General features: G+C 39.4%; 1 protein-coding gene across 2 annotated transcripts in view; it reads right to left on the bottom strand.

Moving 5' to 3' along the window:
- Positions 1-24,535, bottom strand: part of OTUD7A (OTU deubiquitinase 7A) — a 403,690-nt gene that overhangs the window by 141,576 nt on the left and 237,579 nt on the right. For both annotated transcript variants that reach the window (XM_027521231.1, XM_027521232.1), the window contains exon 4: positions 24,029-24,183. In XM_027521231.1, the coding sequence (XP_027377032.1) occupies positions 24,029-24,179 (151 nt within the window). In that variant the 5' untranslated portion in view covers positions 24,180-24,183. The remainder of the gene's footprint in view (positions 1-24,028; positions 24,184-24,535) is intronic.

Raw genomic sequence — 24,535 nt, 5'->3', positions numbered from 1 at the left:
TGGGTACAATAATCTGGGCTGTAGGTTATTTTCTTTCATCATTTTAAGTATGTCTTGCCATTCCCTCCTGGCTTGAAGAGTTTCTATTGAAAGATCAGCTGTTATCCTTATGGGAATTCCCTTGTGTGTTATTTGTTGTTTTTCCCTTGCTGCTTTTAATATTTGTTCTTTGTGTTTGATCTTTGTTAATTTGATTAATATGTGTCTTGGGGTGTTTCGCCTTGGGTTTATCCTGTTTGGGATTCTCTGGGTTTCTTGGACTTGGGTGATTATTTCCTTCCCCATTTTAGGGAAGTTTTCAACTATTATCTCCTCAAGTATTTTCTCATGGTCTTTCTTTTTGTCTTCTTCTTCTGGAACCCCTATGATTTGAATGTTGTAGCGTTTAATATTGTCCTGGAGGTCTCTGAGATTGTCCTCATTTCTTTTAATTCGTTTTTCTTTTATTCTCTCTGATTCATTTATTTCTACCATTCTATCTTCTAATTCACTAATCCTATCTTCTGCCTCTGTTATTCTACTATTTGTTGCCTCCAGAGTGTTTTTAATTTCATTTATTGCATTATTCATTATATATTGACTCTTTTTTATTTCTTCTAGGTCCTTGTTAAACCTTTCTTGCATCTTCTCAATCCTTGTCTCCAAGCTATTTATCTGTGATTCCATTTTAATTTCAAGATTTTGGATCAATTTCACTATCATTATTCGGAATTCTTTATCAGGTAGATTCCCTATCTCTTCCTCTTTTGTTTGGTTTGGTGGGCATTTATCCTGTTCCTTTATCTGCTGGCTATTCCTCTGTCTCTTCATCTTGTTTAAATTGCTGAGTTTGGGGTGTCCTTTCTGTATTCTGGCAGTTTGTGGAGTTCTCTTTATTGTGGCTTTTCCTCGCTGTGTGTGGGTTTGTACAGGTGGCTTGTCAAGGTTTCCTGGTTAGGGAAGCTTGTGTCAGTGTTCTGATGGGTGGAACTGTATTTCTTCTCTTTGTTCAGTCGCGCTGTGGGGAGGGAGGGAGGGAGGGATGCTGCAAACAAATAACACTGGCGTGCGCTCGCAGTGCCTCAGCCACACTGGGTCTGCCCCCGCTCACGGCGCGTGTAGCCTCCCTGCCCACACTGCTCGGGCTCTAGGTTGTTCCGCCGGGAACAATCCGAGGCTGGCCCTGGGTTGCATGTACCTCCCAGGTCCAAGCCGCTCAGGTTCAGGCACTCGGGTAGTCCTCAGAGGCGCAGACTCAGTTGGGCCTGAGTTTTGTGCTCTTCCCAGGTTCGAGCAGCTCAAGTGATGAGGTGTTTGGCGAGCGCCAATGCTGCGACTTATCGCCTCCCCGCCACTCGGTTATCTGGGCGTAAAACCGGCGCACCTTCTTAGGCAGATATTAACCATCCAGACCCCCAAGAAGTTTTAGTTAGCAAAGAAGCCTGTTTACAGTTTTATAGATAATGTCTCTCTGGGGCTGCGATTGCCCCCTTCCGGCTCTGGCTGCCTGTCACCGGAGGGGGAAGGTCTGCAGCCGGCTATCTCTGTTCAATTCTTTGTTCCGTGCGCGGGCCTGGCGGTGTCTTAGGTTGGGGCTGGCTTTTCGCGTGGTAGATATCCCACAGTCTGGTTTGCTAGCCCAAATTATTTCACTCAGATAGTGCTCAGGGTATTCAGGCCAGATTCTTACTCTAAGCGATGCAGCCCGCGCTGCGCCTCCCTGCCCAGCCCCCGCTTGTTAATGGCGCGTGCAGGCGTCTGCGCTGCTTCTCCGCTGGGGGAGTTACCGTAGGACTCGCAATCTTCGAGTTTTAATTGTTTATTTATTTTTTCTTCCTGTTATGTTGCCCTCTGTGCTTCCAAAGCTCGGCACAGATTCGGCAGTGAGAAGGTTTCCTGGTGTTTGGAAACTTCTCTCTTTTTAAGACTCCCTTCCCAGGACGGAACTCCGTCCCTCCCTCTTTTGTCTCTTTTTTTGTCTTTTATATTTTTTCCTACCTCCTTTCGAAGAGTTGGATTGCTTTTCTGGGTGCCTGATGTCCTCTGCCGGCATTCAGAAGTTGTTTTGTGGAATTTACTCGACGTTTAAATGCTCTTTTGATGAATTTGTGGGGGAGAAAGTGTTCTCCCTGTCCTACTCCTCCGCCATCTTCATAGCTAAAATTTTAAATACTCTAATGTTGTCATGGTGGTAGGTGAATCACATATAATCCTACCATCAAGATTCAGACAAAAGTATTAAAAATAATCACAATAAATTTGTTAACAAATTTAGAATGTACAAAGAAAACCTGACATAAAAATATGACATATCGAGGAGTGTAAAAATGTAGAGCTTTTGCATGTGTTCAAAGTTGAGTTGTATGAGCTTAAAATAGACTATCACAAATATGATGTTTTATGTAAGCCTCATGATAACCACAAAGCAAAAGCCTATATATAGATATGTGAAATATAAAGTAAAAATAAAAGAATACCATTATAGAAAATAATCAAATCACAATGGAAGACAGCAGAAGAGGGAAAAGGAACAAAGGAATTTTTAAAAAAGACATCAGAGAACAACAAACAAAATGGCAATAATAAGTCTGTATCTGTCAATAATTACTTGGAGTGTAAAAGGACTAAATTTTTGAATCCAAAGAGTGGCTGAATGAATGAAAAAATAATACCTAACTATATGTTGCCTATAAGAGATTCACTTTGGCTTTAAGGATACACAGAGACTTTTAATTTCTTGGCTGCAGTCACCATCTGCAGTGATTTTGGAGCCCAAAAAGATAAAGTCTGACACTGTTTCCACTGTTTCCCCATCTATTTCCTATGAAGTGATGGGACTGGATGCCATGATCTTCGTTTTCTGAATGTTGAGCTTTAAGCCAACTTTTTCACTCTCCTCTTTCACTTTCATCTAGAGGCTTTTTAGTTCCTCTTCACTTTCTGCCATAAGGGTGGTGTCATCTGCATATCTGAGGTTACTGATATTTCTCCCGGCAATCTTGATTCCAGCTTGTGTTTCTTCCAGTACAGCGTTTCTCATGATGTACTCTGCATATAAGTTAAATAAACAGGGTGACAATATACAGCCTTGATGTACTCCTTTTCCTATTTGGAACCAGTCTGTTGTTCCATGTCCAGTTCTAACTGTTGCTTCCTGACCTGCATACAGATTTCTCAAGAGGCAGGTAAGGTGGTCTGGTATTCCCATCTCTTGAAGAATTTTACACAGTTCATTGTGATCTACACAGTCAAAGGCTTTGGCATAGTCAATAAAGCAGAAATATATGCTTTTCTGGAACTCTCTTGCTTTTTCCATGATCCAGTGGATGTTGGCAATTTGATCTCTGGTTCCTCTGCCTTTTCTAAAACCAGCTTGAACATCAGGAAGTTCATGGTTCACGTATTGCTGAAGCCTGGCTTGGAGAATTTTGAGCATTACTTTACTAGCATAAGAGATGAGTGCAATTGTGCGGTAGTTTGAACATTCTTTGGCATTGCCTTTCTTTGGGATTGGAATGAAAACTGACCTTTTCCAGTCCTGTGGCCACTGCTTGAGTTCTCCCAATTTGCTGGCATATTGAGTGCAGCATCACTTTCACAGCATCATCTTTCAGGATTTGGAATAGCTCAACTGGAATTCCATCACCTCCACTAGCTTTGTTCGTAGTGATGCTTTCTAAGGCCCACTTGACTTCATATTCCAGGATGTCTGGCTCTAGGTCAGTGATCACACCATCATGATTATCTGGGTCATCAAGATCTTTTTTGTACAGTTCTTCTGTGTATTCTTGCCATCTCTTCTTAATATCTTCTGCTTCTGTTAGGTCCATACCATTTCTGTCCTTTATCGAGCCCATCTTTGCATGAAATGTTCCTTTGGTATCTCTGATTTTCTTGGAGAGATCCTTAGTCTTTCCCATTCTGTTGTTTTCCTCTATTTCTTTGCATTGATTGCTGAAGAAGGCTTTCTTATCTCTCCTTGCTATTCTTTGGAACTCTGCATTCAGATGTTTATATCTTTCCTTTTCTCCTTTGCTTTTCACTTCTCTTCTTTTCACAGCTATTTGTAAGGCCTGTCCAGACAGCCATTTTGCTTTTTTGCATTTCTTTTCCATGGGGATGGTCTTGATCCCTGTCTCCTGTACAATGTCACGAACCTCATTCTATAGTTCATCAGGCACTCTATCTATCAGGCAGAATGTGGTCCACTGGAGAACAGAATGGCAAACCACTTCAGTATTCTGGCCTTGAGAATCCCCATGAACAGTATGAAAAGGCAAAATGATAGGATACTAAAAGAGAAACTCCCCAGGTCAGTAGGTGCCCAATATGCTACTGGAGATCAGTGGAGAAATAACTCTAGAAAGAATGAAGGGATGGAGCCAAAGCAAAAACAATACCCAGCTGTGGATGTGACTGGTGATAGAAGCAAGGTCCGATGCTGTAAAGAGCAATATTGCATAGGAACCTGGAATGTCAGGTCCATGAATCAAGGCAAATTGGAAGTGGTCAAACAAGAGATGGCAAGAGTGAATGTCGACATTCTAGGAATCAGCGAACTGAAATGGACTGGAATGGGTGAATTTAACTCAGATGACCATTATATCTACTACTGTGGGCAGGAATCCCTTAGAAGAAATGGAGTGGCCATCATGGTCAACAAAAGAGTCCGAAATGCAGTACTTGGATGCAATCTCAAAAACGACAGAATGATCTCTGTTCGTTTCCAAGGCAAAGCATTCAATATCACAGTAATCCAAGTCTATGCCCCAACCAGTAACACTGAAGAAGCTGAAGTTGAATGGTTCTATGAAGACCTACAAGACCTTTTAGAACTAACACCCAAAAAAGATGTCCTTTTCATTATAGGGGACTGGAATGCAAAAGTAGGAAGTCAAGAAACACCTGGAGTAACAGGCAAATTTGGCCTTGGAGTATGGAATGAAGCAGGGCAAAGACTAATAGAGTTTTGCCAAGAAAATGCACTGGTCATAACAAACACCCTCTTCCAACAACACAAGAGAAGACTCTACACATGGACATCACCAGATGGTCAACACTGAAATCAGACTGATTATATTCTTTGCAGCCAAAGATGGAGAAGCTCTATACAGTCAGCAAAAACAAGACCAGGAGCTGACTGTGGCTCAGACCATGAACTCCTTATTGCCAAATTCAGACTTAAATTGAAGAAAGTAGGGAAAACCACTAGACCATTCAGGTATGACCTAAATCAAATCCCTTATGATTATACAGTGGAAGTGAGGAATAGATTTAAGGGCCTAGATCTGATAGATAGAGTGCCTGATGAACTATGGAATACAACACGACAAATCAACCGTAATTATACATACATCCCCTTCCTCCCTAGCCTCCCTCCCCTCCCCCATCCCATCTCTCCAGGTCATCACAGAGCAGCACACTGGGCTCCCTGTGCTACACAGCAACTTCTCACCAGCCATCCATCTTACCCCTGATACTGTACATATATGCTGATGCTACTTTCCATTTGTCCCACTGTCCTCCTCCCTCCCTGTGTCTACAAGTCCATTCTCTACATTTGCGTCTCCACTCCTTCCCTGCAAATATGTTCATCAATATCATTTTCTTGATTCCATATACATGTGTTAATACACTATATTTGTTTTTCTCTTTCTGACTTACTTCACTCTGTATAACAAGCTCTAGGTTCATGCACCTCACTAGAACTGACTTAAATTCATTCTTTTCTATGGCTGACTAATATTCCCTTGTACATATGTACCACAGCTTCTTTATCCATTCATCTATAGATGGATGTCTAGGTTGCGTCCATGTCCTGGCTATTGTAAACAGTGCTTCTATCAACACTGGGATACAAGTGTCTTTTTCAATTATGGTTTTCTTTAGTTAGTGGGGTTGCTGGGTCACATGATAGATTTATTTCTAGTTTTTAAGGAGTCTCCATACTGTTCTCTGTAATTGCTGTATCAGTTTACTTTGAAACCAACAGTGTAGGAGGGTTCCCTTTCCCCACATCTTCTTCAGCACTTATTCTCTGTAGATTTTTTGATGATGGCCATTCTGATTGGTATAAGGTGACACCTCACTGTAGTTTTGATTTGCATTTCTCAAGCTGGAATCAAGATTGCCGGGAGAAATATCAATAACCTCAGATATGCAGATGACACCACTCTTATGGCAGAAAGTGAAGGGGAACTAAAAAGCCTCTTGATGAAAGTGAAAGAGGAGAGTGAAAAAGTTGGCTTAAAGCTCAACATTCAGAAAACGAAGATCATGGCATCTGGTCCCATCACTTCATGGGAAATAGATGGGGAAACAGTGTCAGACTTTATCTTTTTGGGCTCCAAAATCACTGCAGATGGTGACTGCAGCCATGAAATTAAAAGGCGCTTACTCCTTGGAAGGAAAGTTATGACCAACCTAGATAGCATACTCAAAAGCAGAGACATTACTTTGCCAACAAAGGTCCGTCTAGTCAAGGCTATGGTTTTTCCTGTGGTCATGTATGGATGTGAGTTGGACTGTGAAGAAAGCTGAGCACCGAAGAATTGATGCTTTTGAACTGTGGTGCTGGAGAAGACTCTTGAGAGTCCCTTGGACTGCAAGGAGATGCAACCAGTCCATTCTGAAGGAGATCAGCCCTGGGTGTTCTTTGGAAGGAATGATGCTAAAGCTGAAACTCCTTTGGCTACCTCATGCGAAGAGTTGACTCATTGGAAAAGACTCTGATGCTGGGAGGGATTGGGGGCAGGAGGAGAAGGGGACGACAGAGGATGAGATGGCTGGATGGCATCACTGACTCGATGGACTGAGTCTGAGTGAACTCCGGGAGTTGGTGATGGCCGGGGAGGCCTGGCGTGCTGCGATTCATGGGGTCGCAAAGAGTCGGACACGACTGAGCGACTGAACTGAACTGAACTGAACTGAACTGAATAATGTGATGTTGAGAATCTTTTCATGTGTCTATTGGCCATCTATATGTCTTCTTTGGAGAAATGCCCATTTAGGTATTCAATATTTTTTGACTGGGCTGTTTGTTTTCCTAATATTGAGCTGTATAAGCTGCTTATATTTTTCTATATATTAATCTTTTGTCAGTTGTTTCATTCGCAACTATTTTCTCCCATTTTGAGGGTTGTCTTTTAATCTGTTTATTGTTTTCTTTTCCATGCAAAAGCTTTTCAGTTTAATTAGGTCCCATTTATTTTTGTTTTTATTTCCATTATTATAGGAGGTAGATCATGGAGGATCTTGCTGTGATTTATGTCAAGGAGTATACTACCCATGTTTTCCTCTAAGAGCTTTGTAGTTTCTGACCTTACACTTAAGTCTTTAATCCATTTTGAGTTTATTTTTGTGTATGGTGTTAGCAAGTATTCTAGTTTCATTCGTTTGCATGTAGCTGTCCAGTTTTCCCAGCACCACTCACTGAAGCAGCTGTCTTTTGTCCACTGTAGATTCCTTATCTTTTGTCAAAGATAAAGTGCCCATAGGTGTGTTAAGTTTTCTGCTAAGATTTTGAGTGGGATTGTACTGAGTTTAAGATCAATTAGGGGAGAATGAACAATATTGCGATGCCATGGATGTGCAACATTTCTCCATTTAGGTCTTTAATTTCTCTAAGCAATGTGTTATAGTTTCAGTGTGTAAGTCTTACACATTATTGTCAGGTTTATCCTTAGTATTTTATATCTTTTGATGCTACTGAAAAAGTTATTTTTAAAAATTTCAGTTTCCAATTATTCATTGCAAATATATAGAAATGGAATTTATATCTGTATATTAATCTTATATCCTGCAACACTGCTGAACTCACTTAATAGTTGCAATAATTTTTGTAATTCCACTGGATCTTATACATAGGTCTCTATGCCTTCTGTGACTAGAGATAGCTTACTCTTCCTTTCCAATCTGGATGGTTTTTTAAATTATATTTTGCTTGACTACACTGGCTAAAATTTCCAGGGAAATGTTGAATATAGTGGTGAGAGTTGGCATTCTTGTCTTGTTCCTGGTCTTAGGTGCAAAGCATTCTTTCTTTCACAAATATCTTGGTAGCTGTAGGGCTTTTTGTTTCCTTGTTTGGTTTGTAAATACTCTACATTACATTGAGAAAGTATCCTCTATACCTAGTTTTCTGAGAGTGTTTTTTTTTTTTTTTTTTAAGTCAGGAATAAATGTTGGATTCTGTCAAAGACTCTACATACCTATTGAGATGATCATATAGTTTTCTATGTTTTGGTTTGTCAATATGGTAAATCAAATTTATTTTGAATGTTAAATTAGTTTTGCATTCTTGGAATAAAATCCACTTGGTCATGATGTATTATACTTTTTATATATTACTGAATTCAATATGCCAAAATTTTGTTTAGAGTTTTCACATTGATCTTCATGAAGACGATCTGCTCTGGGCTGTTTGGTTTTGTATCAGGGTAATGTTGGTCTTGTAGCATGAAATGCTAAGTATAGTTCTTCTTTGATTTTCTGGCAGAGTTTGTATAAAATTGCTATCATTTCTTCTATGTGTGGTAGAATTTATCAGGGAAGTATCTGTGCCTGCTGTTCTCTTCGTGTGAAGGCTTTTAACTCCAACTTAAATCACCTTAAGAGATACAGATACATCCAAATTATTTACTTTTTCTTGCATCAGCTCTGGTTGTTTGTACCTTTTATGGAATTTGTCAATTTCACATAAGTTGTAATTATTGGTTTAAACTTGTCCATAATATTCCCTTATAAAAGTTTTAGTGTCTATACAATCTGTACTGAGGAAATCTCATTCTTTATGTGTGAATTTATCTTCACTTTCCCTGATATCTGGCTGGAGGTTTACCAGTTTTATTGATCTCAATGAATTTACTCTTGAGTTCATTGAGTTCTCTACTGTTTTTATTCATTATTTCTGTTCTGATCTTTATTGTTTCATTGCTTCAGCTTGCGTTGGGTTTAATTTGCTCTTCTTTTGCTAGTTTTTAAGGTGGAAACTGAGGTCACTGATTTGAGACCGTGTTTCTTTTCTAAAAAGATTAGTGATGAAGTTTCCCCTAAGTACTGCTAGCTTCTTCACTTATTTTTTCATCCCTCACGCTCCTCTTCCAATTACACATATTTTAGGCTGACAACATTTCTTCCACAGCTCACTGACACATTTTAAATTTTTTTGATTCTACTTTTTCTGCTTCATTTTGTATAGCTTCTATCATGTCTCTATGCTTATTAATCTTTGTTTTTCCATAATATTCAATCTGCTCTTAATCCCATTGAGTTAATTTCTAATCTTATGTAGTTTTCATATTTGAAAGTTTGACTTAGGTCTTTAAAAATATTTCTACACCTTTACTTAAATTTTTGAACATACAGAATACAATTTATCCATCTCTGCTGTTTTTACAACTTTTAATAACTCTTAACGTCCTGTCTGATTATCCTAACTTCTATGTTAGCTCTGAGTTGGTTTTGAATGAATAAAATTTCTCATTATGGGTCATGCTTTCCCACATCTTTGCATTTCTGCTTTTTTTTTTTTTTTTTGCTATGCTGGCTCTTCATTGTGGTATGTGGGCTCTCGAGTTGTGGTGCATAAGCTTAGTTGCTCTGTGGCATGTGGGATCTTAGTTTTCTGAACAGGGATCAAACCCACATCCAATGGCAACCCCTGCATTGGAAGGCAAATTCTCAGCTGCTGGGACACCAGGGAAGTCCCCTCTGCTAACTTTTGATTGGATGATAGACAATGTGAATTTTGGTTTGGTGCTGAATGCATTTATATTCTAATAACTATAACTCAGCTTTGTTCTGGAATGTAGTTACATTTCTTGGAAATAATTTGATCCTTTTGGGTCTCACTTAACATGGTCTGTTGGAGCTTCCCTGGTGGCTCACATGGTAAAAAAAAAAAAAAAAAATGCCTGCAATGCATGAGAATTCCTGGTTCAGGAAGATCCTCTGGAGAAGAGAATGGCTACCCACTCCAGTATTCTTGCCTGGAGAATTCCACGAACAGCTACAGTCCATGGGGTCACAAAGATTCAGACACGACTGAGTGACTAAAATTTTCACTTTTTTCTCTGGTTTGTTAGGTGTGACCAGGGCAGTTTTTACTCCACAGTTAATTATTTGCCATTACTGAGGCAAGATCCTTCTAGAAATCACATTCAGTACTTTTCCTGTTTGATCTGTTGGTATAGACACTGTTCGTGGCTCTGTGTTGGCGGTGGGCACTCTTCCCTCTAATCTTAGTTGGCTCTTTCCCCAGCTGCATGTAACTTCCTCACACAAATGCTGAGTAGCAGAGGCAAACCCTTGGTTCATTGTTATCTTATTCCTGTTCATCTCCTCTCTGTATTCCGATCTCCTTCACTTCCCTGACTCCCAGCTCTGACTCCCCATGATGCGGAGTTGGCCGGCCTCCATCTTGGATCCCTCTTCACACCACATCCTGGAAACTCTCAAGGTTGACAGATCAGCTGTCACAGGTAGTAGTACCTTGTTTGTTTTCCATCTTTCAGGGATCACTGACCTTCATGTCTACAGTTTAGGCCCTTATTTCTTTTTTTTCAATAAGTATACCACAGCTCTGATACTGCTGGGCTTTATTTTTTTAATATAAATGACTAATCCTACCCCACAGTTTCATTTGGGAACACAGTTTCTTAAAAGATGAGTTCAAACAGAAACTAAACTTCCTATATAATATTTATTTATTTATTTTTTTGGGTTATCGTTACCATCTTTCTAAATTCCATATATATGCGTTAGTATACTGTATTGGTACACTGCTCTCTCCCTTTTTCTCAAGCATAAGGGTAAACCCATTTCCTAACCCATCTTGGCTGGAAGCAGAAGTTTACCAATGCTGCTTTTAAATTATTGTTATAGAAAGTTGTATAAGCATCTAGAAATACAAAGAAGATTATAATGAATCTATTTGTGTCTATCACCCAGTTAAAAATTTTTTAAATTTTAATTGGAGGATAATTACTTTACAATATTGCGAGGGTTTTAGCCATACATCAACATGAATCAGCCATAGACATACCTGTATCCCCTTTCTCCCAAACTGCCCCCACCTCCCTCCCCAACCTGCTCCTCCAGGTCAGCACAGAGCACTGGCTTTGGGTTCCCTGCATCATACATCAAACTTCCACTGGCTATCTATTTTACATATGGTAACATATGTTTCAGTGCTTTTTTCCTCAAATCATCCTACTCTTTCCTTCTACTGAGTCCAAAAGTCTGTTCTTTATGTCTGTGTCTCCTTTGCCGCCCTGCATGTAGGATTGTCAGTACCATCTTTCTAGATTCCATATATATGCACTAATATGCAATATTTGTCTTTCTCTTTCTGACTTACTTCACTCTGTATAATAGGCTCCAGATTCATCCACCTCATTAGAACTGAGTCAAATGTATTCCTTTTTATAGTGGAGTAATATTCCATTGTGTGTATGTACCACAACTTCTTTATCCATTCATTGGCCAATGGACATCTAAGTTATTTCCATGTCCAGGCTATTGTAAACAGTGCTGCAATGAACACTGCATCTCCCAGTTTTAATAAATAATCAACTGAGCTAATCTTGCTTCATTTCTAATCTCATCATTGCATTATTAACTACATCATACTCCCTTAAGAAGTCCATCCACAAGCTGTGGGGGATGCCTCTTCAAAGCAATTCCATTTAGTCCATGTTAATGAATACATGGGGCTGGGAGCCCTGGAGTAATGTGTCTATCAGGAGAGGAAGGTAGAACACAAAAAGGTGGGGTAGCCCAGGTGGAGATATCCTCCAGAAACACTGCAATGGATATGGCTGGCTTTCCAGAGAGGAAGCATTTAATTTTAAGCAGCCAGTGATGGTACCTGGGGTTACAATCTTCCTTAAGGGAAAGGAAATGACGAATGTACTTAACTGATTAGCATGCCAAAAGAGAACTCACTACAGACGCCCTACTGGCTTGTTTATTTTCACATGTATTTAAATATAATCACCCATCTAAAGAGAAAATGTTTCCTCTCAAATGGGACCAGGCCAGAGGACGTGTCTTGGAAGTTTGATCCTGGACAGGATTTTTTGGTTATTTTATTTCAAATATGTCTAATCTAATGGCAGAGCTGCACCCCTCTGGGGACAGGACAGTAGTCAGAGGAAACTGGTTTCATTTCAGTATTTTTACACTCACAGGTAATCCTGGCTCTGGCCAGAGGCCATCAGGCCTTCTCTTCTAATTCCCTCTCAGATTCACAGTTACCAGGCTGTTTTTTTGCTCCCCCTCAGGGATGTGGGTCTTGCTCACATTAACTCTCTAATCACACAAATTTGAAAAAAACTAGAGCAGTGAATTTTCCTGGTAAATTAGGTGATGTGTGTTTAAGATTGGGCTTCAGATCTAGCTTGATTGAAGAGAAGAGATGTTCTGGTGTGGTGAGTCCAGCCTTTTATTTCTTTTATTTCTCACTGTAATTGAAAAGAGTGACCATTCTGGAGCCTACTTCAGTTTCCTGGGTGTTTAGTAAGTTAGGGTGGTTCTTGGAGCCACAGTATCCTGGGCTAGCCACAGCAACTGGTGGGGCTCCAGGCAGAGGGCTTTTGGGCTCCTCCCACTTTGAAATACTCCACCTGCAGTCTTGTGGGTTCCCTGTGGGTAGATCCCATGACCATCTGTTAGGCTAAGGAGAGACTTCTACTAAACACATGCTCCCCTGAGTTGCTTCCATCTCCTCCCCCATTTCTTGGGTGTATATTTTTTGAGCATTACTGTGTTTATCCAAGTAAGCAGCTGCTGTCCCTAAATCGCAGGAATATTTTCAAAGGTCAAATGTACAGGTTAATGAAATTATCTGTCAATATGACTGGCAAGTGATTGGGAGAAGCCTCTCCATAGTAGCTGGACCACCATCTGTGAATTTCCCAACAAAATATACTTTAAACCCAAGGGACTCAGGATTAGAAAAGGGTATATTTTCTCATAAACAACTCCATAAACTTTGCTAATCAAATTACCAAGTCAACTGGTAAACATACATGCATCTTAAAATATGTGCATAGCTTCCCTATGTGTATATGTAATTTTTAGAATACGATTTAAATCACTTGTTACCGTTTTCCTTAATTTTGCAAATTCCAAAAAGATAATGAAAAATTAGACTAGGGACATGTGAAATGTTAATTTCAAGTTAATGTTTGTTCTAAATGTAATCTGGCTTCTTTATTCAAGGATACTTTCCCCATGGATAGCAATGTAAGTGAGGGATGGAAACACTGAATGAACATCTTGGTAAAGCTGCAAGGCCTGAAACTCACAGCTATTGTGAAAGTCTGAGTTGCTTTAAGCAGGGAATTGACACTTTAAAAACAACTCATGTGTTTGGCCTCCGACTTGAAAATTTTTCAAACCAACTTTTAATATATGTCCAGTGACCAGACAGTGTCTGGCACATGAATGTTAGCTATTAGTTCTATTTTTTGAATAGTTTTTGTGGTCTCTTGAAGTGGTATTTTATTTGAAATGCTAATTAGTTACATCATAAAATAGGTTACTCAAACATTCCTCCAGTGACTAGTCTACTGAGTAGACACAGCATACAAAATGCTACTACTCTCTACAAGGACAGAGGAATAAATGGTAGATGATCCAGTCTTGCAGGAAAAAATCTGGTACTTAGTGTCACAGTGGATTCACATGTGGTTCTGCTATGTCCTGACTGTGCAACTTCAAGCACTTTTCCTTACCTCAGTTTTCTTCCATATACAATGGGAAAGCTAAGACTTTGTTAATGTGTTGCACATATTAATGAGACATCACATTTAAAGCACCTAGTGCCTGACATAAAACAATGCACCAAAAAAAGTTAACCATTGCTGTTATGCTACTGCCCCTGTTTTAAGAACTCCTTTTCTTTTAAAATTTATATCTCTGTTTTAATTTAATCAGGAAAACTCCCTTTAGAATGATTCTATTATTACCTTAAAAAATTGAAATGTAACTTACAATGTTGTGTTAATTTCAAGTGTATAGCAAAGTGATTCAGTTATACACACACACACACACATTTATGTATTATGTATAATTTTCTTTTTCAGATTCTTTTCCAGAGAACTTCTAATTTAATGAGGAAAAAAAGTATGTAATCAATTGTCAAAGAAGACACAACCAAATATTTGTTATAATAGAAGTCTATAAAGTTCTGAGAAATGGCAAGGAATAGCCAATTCATCCCAACTTCCTAGAAACTTCTTTCCCAGGAATCCACTCTCTCATACCTCAAATCTTTGCTCAAATTTCATTTTTTTAAAAGTTGGGCCTTCTCTGACAACACTAACTTAAAATTGTACCCATACCTGCATCCCCTACTGCTCCCTTTAATACAGGTTTCTCAGTAGCACTAATGACTAAAATGCCATCTAACTCATTTATGCTGTTCATTGTCTGTCTCCGTGTGCCTGAGGATTTCCATCTGGTTGTTGGTTCCTGGATCCGCAGAAGCCAGAAAACACTATCAAGGGGCCAGCATGTGCCTGGTGGTGGGGGGACACAGTGGGCAAAACCTGGAGTGGTCTCTCCTATCATGCAGCTTGTGGTCTAACTTGGAAGAGAAGTAGAATCAAGAATGAGATGAGTGTGTGGGGAGTAGTGCGCAGCATGAGACATGAGTTTAAACAAAAGCACAGATGTGGATGGTGTCTGGGGAGAAGGATGGTGAAGGGATGCAGTGGGAGATGAGGTAGAAGGGATGGAGCAGGACCAGATGCTGAAGGGACTTCAGTGCCCTGTGGAGAAGTTTATTCTGCAGGCAGAAGGGACATCAGAGGAATCTGGTGAACAAAGTCATACACCCTGACCTTTGTTTCAGAGGGGATCACTTGACCAACAAGCAAAGGGCAGGCCTGAGGGAAGCTAGCAGCCAGGTAAGGACACACCCTTTGACCTGGAGGTTGATTGGTGTCAACTTCTTCTCCTTGGTCTCTGCCAGATTTCTATCAGCCTCTGCTGCTCTTTCCTTCTGTTGTACTGTGATTCCCAACTGAATGCAGAGTTCCAAGAAGAGCAAGGAGAGGTAAGAAAAGCCTTCCTAAGTGATCAATGCAAAGAAATAGAGGAAAACAATTGAATGGGAAAGACTAGAGAGCTCTCCAAGAAAATTAGAGATACCAAGGGAACATTTCATGCAAAGATGGGCACAAAAAAAGACAGAAACAGTATGGACCTAACAGAAGCAGAAGATATTAAGAAGAGGTGGAGTGGGGTGCCATTTCCTTCTCCAAAGAATACACAGAAGAACTACACAAAAAAGATATTCATGACCCAGATAACCATGATGGTGTGATCACTCACCTAGAGCCAGACATCCTGGAGTGCGAGGTCAAGTGAGCCTTAGAAAGCATCACTATGAACAAAGCTAGTGGAGGTGATAGAAATCCAGCTGAGCTATTTCAAATCTTAAAAGATGATGCTGTGAATGTGCTGTGCTCAATATGCCAGCAAATCTGTAAAACTCAGCAGTGGACACAGGACTGGAAAAGGTCAGTTTTCATTCCAATCTCAAAGAAAGGCAATGCCAAGGAATGTTCAAACTACCGCACAATTGCACTCGTCTCACATGCTAGCAAAGTAATGCTCAAAATTCTCCAAGCCAGGCTTCAACAGTACATGAACCAAGAACTTCCACATGTTCAAGCTGGATTTAGAAAAGGCAGAGGAACAATAGATCAAATTGCCAACATCCTCTGGATCACAGAAAAAGCAAGAGAATTCCAGAAAAATATCTACTTCTGCTTCATTGACTACACTAAAACCTTTGACTATGTGGATCACAACAAACTGTGGGAAATTCTTAAAGAGATGGGAATACCAGACCATCTTACCTGCTTCCTGTAAAAAATCCAGAGAAATATGTATGCAGGTCAAGAAGCAACAGTTTTAACTGGACATGGAACAACAGACTGGTTCCAAATTGGGAAAGGAGTATATCAAGCCTGTATATTGTCACCCTGCTTATTTAACTTATACACAGAGTACATTATGTGAAATGCTGAGCTGGATCAAGCACAAGCTGAAATCAAGATTGCCATGAGAAATATCAATAATCTCAGATATGCAGATGACACCACCCTTATGGCAGAAAGTGAAGAGGAACTGAAGGGCCTCTTAATAAAAGTGAAAGAGGAGAGTGAAAAAACTGGCTTAAAACTCAACATTCAAAAAAACAAAGATCATGGCATCCGGTTCCATCACTTTATGGCAAATAGATGGGGAAAACATGGAGACAGTGACAGACTTTATATTTTTGGGCTTCAAAATCACTGCAGATGGTGACTGCAGCCATGTAATTAAAAGATGCTTGCTCCTTGGAAGAAAAGCTATGACCAACCCAGACAGCATATTAAAAAGCAGAGACATTACTTTGCTGATGAAGTTCCATATAGTCATAGCTATGGTCTTCCCAGTAGTCATGTATGGATGTGAGAGATGGACCATAAAGAAAGCTGAGCATGGAAGAATTGATGCTTTAGAACTGTGACGTTGGAGACACATTTGAGAGTCCCTTGAACGGCACAGAGATCCAACCAGTCCATCCTAAAGGAAATCAGCCCTGAATATTCATTGGAAGACTGATGCTGAAGCTGAAGCTCCAATACTTTGGCCACCTGATGCGAAGAACTGACTCATTGGAAAAGATCCTGATGCCTAGAAAGATCAAAGGCAGGAGCAGAAGGGAACAACAGAGGATGAGATGGTCGGATGGCATCACTGACTCGATGGACATGAATTTGAGCAAGCCCCGGGAGTTGGTAATGGACCAGGAAGCGTGGCGTGCTACAGTCCGTGGGGGTCTCAAAGAGTCGGACGCGACTGAGTGACTGAAGTGAACTGAACTGCTACTGTTTCCCTCTGTCATTCTGTGATTCCCACTCTTGTATGTTTTTAACTTTTCTTAAAAAATTGTATTTTATTTTTAATTGGAGGATAATTACAATATTGTGATGGTTTCTGTTACATCAACATGAATCAGCCACAAACATACACATGTCCCCTCCTCTTAAACCTCCCTCCTACCTCCCTCCCCATCCCACCCCTCTAGATTGTCACAGAACATCAGCTTTGGATTCCCTGCATCATACAGCAAATATCCGTGGCTATCTATTTTATATATGGTAATGTATATGTCTCAATGCTACTCTCTTGAGTCTTCCTACCCTCTCCCTCCCCCGTGGTGACCAAAAGTCTGTTCTTTACGTCTGTGTCTTCTTCGTTGCCCTGCAAATAAGATCATCAGTACCATCTTTCTAGATTCCATATATATGCATTAATATACAATATTTGTCTTTTCTTTCTGACTTAACTTCACTCTGTATAACAGGCTCTTGGTTTACCCATCTCATTAGAACTGTGTTCAAACGTGTTCTTTTTTATATCTGAGTAATATTCCATGAACTTTTTATTTTGAAATTAATTAATTAAAAACACACAAATAGTTGGTTTTCTTTCACTTACTCTTTTTTAAAAATTGAAGTATAGTTGATTTACAGTGTTGTTTGAGTTTCAGGTGTACAGCAAAGTGATTGAGCTATACATACATACATAATATGTATCTATATATACATTCTTTTTCAAATTCTTTCCCCTTATAGGTTATTATAAAATACTGAGTACAGTTCCCTCTGCGATACAGTAGGTCCTTGTTGGTTATCTATTTTATATTAATGCATAGTAGTATGTATCTGTTAATACAAAACTTCTAAATGATCCTTCTCTGACTTTCCCCTTTGGTAATCATAAGTTTGTTTTCTGTCTGTGGGTCTGTTTCTGTTTTCTAAATAAGTTAATTTGTAGCACTTTTTTAAGATTCCACATAAAAGTGGTATCATATGATATTTGTCTTTCTCTGTCTGGCTATTTCACTCAGTATGATAATCTCTAGGTCCATTTATGTTGTTGCAAATGACATTATTTCATTTTTTTTTACATGAAAATTTGACTAATATTCTATTGTATATATACACCATGCCTTCTTTATTCATTCATCTGTTGATGGACATTTAAGTCGTTTCCATGTGCTGTGTGTACTTAGTCACTCAGTCTTGTCCAACTCTTTGCAACCCCATGGACTGTAGCCAACCAGGTTCCTCTGCCCATGGGGATTCTCTAAGCAAGAATACTGGAGTGGGTTGCCATGCCCTCCTCTAGGGGATCTTTCCAACCCAGGGATTGAACCAGGTCTCTTGCATTGCAGGCAGATTCTTTACCATCTGAGCCATCAGGGAAGCCCAGGAATACTTGAGTGGGTAGCCTTTTCCCTCTCCAGGGGATCTTCCCAATCCAGGAAATCAAACCAGGGTCTCCTGTATTACAGGCGGATTCTTTACCAGCTGAGCTATCAGGGAAGCCCAAGTTGCTTAAAGTCGTTTCCATAAAAACATACAAATAGTTTAAAAAGTACTACAGAGAAGGCCCATGTACCTTTCACCCAGCTTCTACCATCACTGAAAATTTTTTACCGTTAGGTCTGAGACCTCACAATGAAAATAGTTTGTCCTTTGAAACACTGACTTTTAGAAAATAATTGACCCAAATAACTGACAACTTAAAGAACCTGCTATGTGCAGGGAACCTTGGGCTTCCCACTTGCAAAAACAGAAGATAGTTTGCAGGGTATATGATGGAAGGATACCACATGTGTCTCTCCTACTGAAATCAGCTATTTGCCTGGACACCATGCCTGGAGCAGCTAGTGAGCATCCAAAGAAGTAAATGTAAGCAGGCAGACTGAGGAAGAAAACCATAGAACATGTGGTAATATCGCTTTTTACTTCTAGTCTCTCTGATGTGAACTCATGTAGCCCGGAACCCAGAAGTGGGCATTAGCTCCAACGGAAGACCTCTACTCCGACTCAAAAAATAAGAAGGGGTATCCAATGTTTAGAGAGTGTAGAAACCTCTTATTTATCTTTTTTTTTAACAATTTTTTTTTTCATTTCTCTTGTGCCCTAGACCTCAAGCAATCCTGTGGAGCAATGAGAGATGGCAAGAAATCAGAATAGGAAGGCAGGGAACCTTCTTCTCCAATCAGAAGACCTGTGGATTCCAGTGGGTGTGGTGGGCCCCACTGCTATTGCTCTCCCTCTGGCTTCTGCTCAGCTCTGAGATGGGTACAGCCAAATCAAATGTGGAAGAGTGTGGGGGCAAACAGAGCTTTAGGGTGCTAGCTGTTGGGCCGGAGAGCAGAGTCCCAGGAACTCAGAACTATCAAGGCAATTATGATATGGCAGGGGCTTAGGAAAGCAAACCCTTAAAGTTGTTTATGAATTCTTGAGCTGCATGTACATGGATCTGACCCTAAGTAGATTCCAGGGACCTGGAGCAGTAAAATATGGGGCAAACGATTGCCTAAGTCCTAGATTTGCCACTAGGTGTACACCAGACAGATCCAATAGCACTTCTCAAAGACTCAACATTGAAACCACAATCTACAGAAGTCTCGGGGAACTGAGGACTTGTGATTTGAACCCTACAGGGTTAATTACCTCCTAAAACAAAATCTACTATAAGATTCAAACAATATCTGTTATAAGATTAAAAAAACAACCTAAGTCTTAAAACATAATATTCAAAATGTCTAGGATACAATCCAAATTTACTCACCATAACAAAAAACCAAGGAAATATCAACAGCAATGCTGGGATGCCACAGATATTGGAATTATTTGACCAAGACTTTAAAGTAGTTATTATATTTTCCAACAAATAAGACAGAACAAACACTCTTGAAAAATACAGAAAGCCTCAGCAAAGAAACAGAAGCCATAAAGAGGAATCAAGTGGAAATGTTAGAAATGAAAAAATTCAACAACTAAAATAAAAAATCATTGGATGGGCTCAGTAACAGAATGGAGATGGCAGAGGATTCAGTAATTTTATAAGGAGATCAACAGAAGTGAATAATTGACAGAGAAAATATCAGAAAAGAAAATGATTAGAACTGTAGGGATATGTAGGACAGTAACAAAACGTTTAACCTTTATATCATCGAAGTCCCATTAGGAGATGAGAAAAATGTACAGTAGAAAATCTTTGAAGAAATAATAGCTGAAAGGCTCGTTTACTATTAGAAGGCAATCAATGCAATACATTATATTAGCAATTTAAAGAAGAGAAAGAACTCAATCATATCAATTGATGTAGAAGATGCATTTGGAAAAAAAAACCAAAAACTGTTCATTATAAAACTCTCAGCAAACTAGGAACAGAAAGGTATTTTCTTCACCTGACAAAGAACATCAACCAAACCCACTCTGCATAATGGTGAAAGATGGAAAGCTTTCCCCCTAAGATCAAGAACAAGGCAAGGATGTTCCCTTTCATCACTCTTATTCCACATTTTACTGGAGGTTTTAGCTAGTGCAATAAATAGGAATAAGTGAAGAATAAGTCAAGAAAAATAAATAAAAGGCATACATTGGAAAGGAAACAACATAAGTGCAGAAATAGAAACTTTTAAGTAACAGACATACTCACACACTTGAACAAATAACTGAGTGTAGTATAACTGTAGGATATAAGAACAGCATGCAAAAATCAATTATATTTTTACATACTAGCAATGAACAATTAGAAAATGAACTTAAACCATATATAGAAGTTCAATCCCTCCCCAAAGATGTATCTTACAAAATATGTATAGGATCTAATATGCTAAAAACTATAAACTGTTAATGAAATAACTCAAACAAGCCCTAAATAAATGGAAAATATGGCTACAACATCTTCATGGATTCAAAGACATAACATAGTTGGCAATGATTTATAGAGTTACCATAATTCCAATAAAAATTTCAGCAGGAAATTTTATAGATAGAGATAACCTAATCCTCAAGTTTATAGGGAAAGGCAAAAATACAGGCTACTTGAAACACTTTTGAAAAAGAACAAAGCTGAAAGAATCGTGCTGATTTTAAGATTTGCCACAAAGCTAATCAAGACAGTATAGCACTGGCAAAAGAATGGACATACTGATCAATAAAACTGAATTGACATCAATAGTTTCCTATAGACACACTTAGTTTGTTTGTGACAACTATGTAAATGCAATTCAACAGAGGAAGGATAATCTTCAAAAAATGGTTTGAACTGGTCATCTATATGCATAAAAATGAAGCTTGCTCTAAATCTCACGTGTTATACAAAAATCAGCCCCAAATGAGTCAGACATCACAACTTTTGAGTTCACACAGGAGAAAATCTTCATGACCTGGTTATGCAAAGGTTCTTAGATGTGTCACCCAAAGCATAATCCATAAAAGAAAAAAATGATAAATTGGATTCCAGCAAAATTAAAAACTTCTGCTCTGCCAAGAGCACTGCTGAGAGAGTGAAAAGTCAAGCACAGACTGGGAGAAAATATTCACAAATCATGTATCTGACAAAGGATTTATACTCAGAATATATAATGAACTTTCAAAACTCAACTGTAAAAAAACAGCAACCTAATTTTTCTGAGAAATTGGAAAAAAGCTTGAACAGACATTTCACCAGGGAGAATACACCAATGGAAAATAATGAAAACAATTGAGCATCATTAGTCACTGGGGAAATGAAAAATAAAATGATGAGGAAATGACATTCTAAACCTACAATGGTTAAATTTTTTTAAAAAAGCCAATTGTGAGGGTGTGGAGTAGCTAGAACTCCCACATGTTTCTGATAGAAATACTAAATGGTACTGCACTCTGGAAAACAGTTTGGCAATTTCTTTTAGATGTATACTTACCATTTGAAATAGCAATCCCTCTGTTGTGTTTACCCTAGAAAAATTAAAACTGTGTTCACAAAACCCCTGTCCTCAAATGTATCATGCTATGCTATGCTATGCTATGCTAAGTCACTTCAGTCGTGTCCGACTCTGTGTGACCCCCATAGATGGCAGCCCACCAGGCTCCGCCGTCCCTGGGATTCTCCAGGCAAGAACACTGGAGTGGGTTGCCATGTCCTTCTCCAATGCATGAAAGTGAAAAGTGAAAGTTCACTCAGTCGTGTCTGACTCTTAGCAACCCCATGGACTGCAGCCTACCAGGCTCCTCTGTCCATGGGATTTTCCAGGCAAGAGTACTGGAGTGGGATGCCATTGCCTTCTCCGCAACCGTATCATAGTTCTAGTTATAACCGCAAAAAACTGGAGACAACTGAATGCCTCCCACAGTTGAGTGGCTAAACAGTCCATGGTCCACCTCTACAATGGGTGTATCACTCAGCAAAACAAAGGAACAAACTATAGACAAGCACATCAGCTCAGATGAATCTCAAAATAATTATGCTGAGTGAAAAGAAGCCCATTTGAAAAGGTTAGGTTCTTTGTGACTCCATGTATATGACGTTCTCGAAAGAGACAATACCTAAGTGATAAAGAAATGGAATGGGCATTGCCAGTGGCCAGGGCTGGGGAAGGCATGGCTGTAAGAGAACAGGAGGAGTTCTTGGGGCTGATAAGATGGTTCTGTGCTCTGAGAGAGGTAGTAATGACACAAATATACACACGTGTTCAAATTCTTAGAACTCTACACAAAAAGTTATTTTCTTGCATTTTCCCTTAAAAAATAAAATTAAAGAAAAAAAAGCTGAAAGCTCTTGCTTCCAGTTGAAGACTAACCACATATCAATGGCAAAGTCAGTACTACCTGCAAAGAGGGCAGCAGCAGACAAGACCTTCATCTGCTACTGTTTGAGCATCTCTAAATGCTGGTCATGCCACCCACCAAGCATTTACATCGCAACTTCTAATGTTCACGATCACCCTAGAAGGTGGGTTAGGTTCAATGTATAGACAAAAACTAAGGCTTAAGGGAAATAAAATAATCTTCCCTACATCTTTTAGCCAGTAAATTGTCGAGTCTGGACTTATCCCAGTCCTTGTTGCCAATCTCATTGTAAACCTACTTCCCTACATGACTGCTCACTAAAACTAAGAAAAGCAGGGAAAAGCTATCAGGGAAACATTAGAACAGCACTTTGATTCACATACAACACATATATTCTCTAAGCATATTTCATGCTAAACTCCAAGAATGTTTGAAATTCTGGGAGGTTCAGGGAAATTTAGAAATGACTCCCATTTTATCAGAATCCTCCAATAGGGAAGTCTTAATTTTCAACAGGATAGAATATTACCTCCAACAATGCAAATGTACAGTGAGTCATATTTTTCCTTAAGGGAATGAAGGAATCATTGTGACTTACACAATTTGACCAAGTATTTGCTAATTTCACAAGGAGGAATTTATATATTTGGAGCAAAGAGTAATTGTTTATAACTCCTCTTTCACACACATGACTCTCCTGAGAAGCTGTAATCAGTCCTTCCCACTTCTTTCTACTCCACCACAAAAAAAAAAAAGAAAAGAAACTGTAAAAATACGCAAAATAAGTCAATTTTAGAGACTGAAACTAAACATTACTTTTGTTTCATTATAGCTGAATAACTATCTCAAAACATTCTAAATATAGACTAAGCACATTTTTCATGAAGTGAATGATATCCAATCTAAAAGCTTGAGCATGAATTTGCCTTCTTGCTTGTGAATTATTTTCAACTATTTTGATTGCTATTAGGTGTTTTTTTCACCAAAAACCTTGGCCTGAAATATTTTTGTCTCAGCTAAGACACAGATAAGCAGCTCAGGTCTTCAATAAAGTGTTTCTTTTTAATGGTTTCTAATTTCTGCTTTACTGAATCTATTTTCTTTAAAAAAAAAAAAACAGCCTGATAGACTGTTATTGATAGACTTTGACTCAATATCTAGAAGCTTTAATGCAAAGCAAAACCAAGTGAATGCCTTCTGTTCTTTTCCTATAGAGAGTTGGGTGATCTATTCAATTCCCTAAAGAAAGTCAAGAGTAACAAACCACACCACACCTCATCCCCACCCTCTTTGACTTTTTAAGGAGTCTAGGTACCACCCTTGTCAGGAAGAGAAAACTTATCTTTTGTCACTGTGTTGGGGGCAGTTACGGCCAAGAGGGTGGTTTGGGGGACCTGGAGGAGGCCTACCTTCCAGCAGGTCTCTGGCCAGACCAGGTTCTGCCCCCGTGGACCGAACAAAGTCTGACAGGACTGCGTCCATATCAAGAGTCATAGGATCGTGTAGGAGGGCCGCCCAACACTCAGCCGAGGTGGGGTTTGGAAGCAGGCTAGAAACCATCCATCTGCAGGAGAGAACAGAGAGGCAAACGTGATGGAAAGAAGAAACCAGTTCCACTTGGTGTGACACATATCTGAGCCAGTGTGGGACAATGCCTGATTATTTGTGTGCAACAATAAATAATAAAGGTCAGACTCAAATGTCATTCCCTTTGTAGGTGCCATAGGAGAGAGAGGGCATTCCCAATTCAGTCTTCCTACCCTGAGTGCATGTTTAGCTGCTCAGTCATGTCCAATTCTTTGACACCCCATGGACTGTGGCCCACCAGGCTCCTCTGTCCATGGGGTTTTCCAGGCAAGAATACTCAATTGGGTTGCCATTTCCTACTCCAGGGGAATCCTCTCAACTCAGGGGTC

The sequence above is a fragment of the Bos indicus x Bos taurus genome, chromosome 21 (genome assembly GCF_003369695.1).
Source record: "Bos indicus x Bos taurus breed Angus x Brahman F1 hybrid chromosome 21, Bos_hybrid_MaternalHap_v2.0, whole genome shotgun sequence".
NCBI classification, from domain to species: Eukaryota; Metazoa; Chordata; class Mammalia; order Artiodactyla; family Bovidae; genus Bos; species Bos indicus x Bos taurus.
The sequence above is the reverse complement of the archived record's forward strand: the minus strand, read 5'-3'. Positions and strand labels throughout refer to the sequence as shown.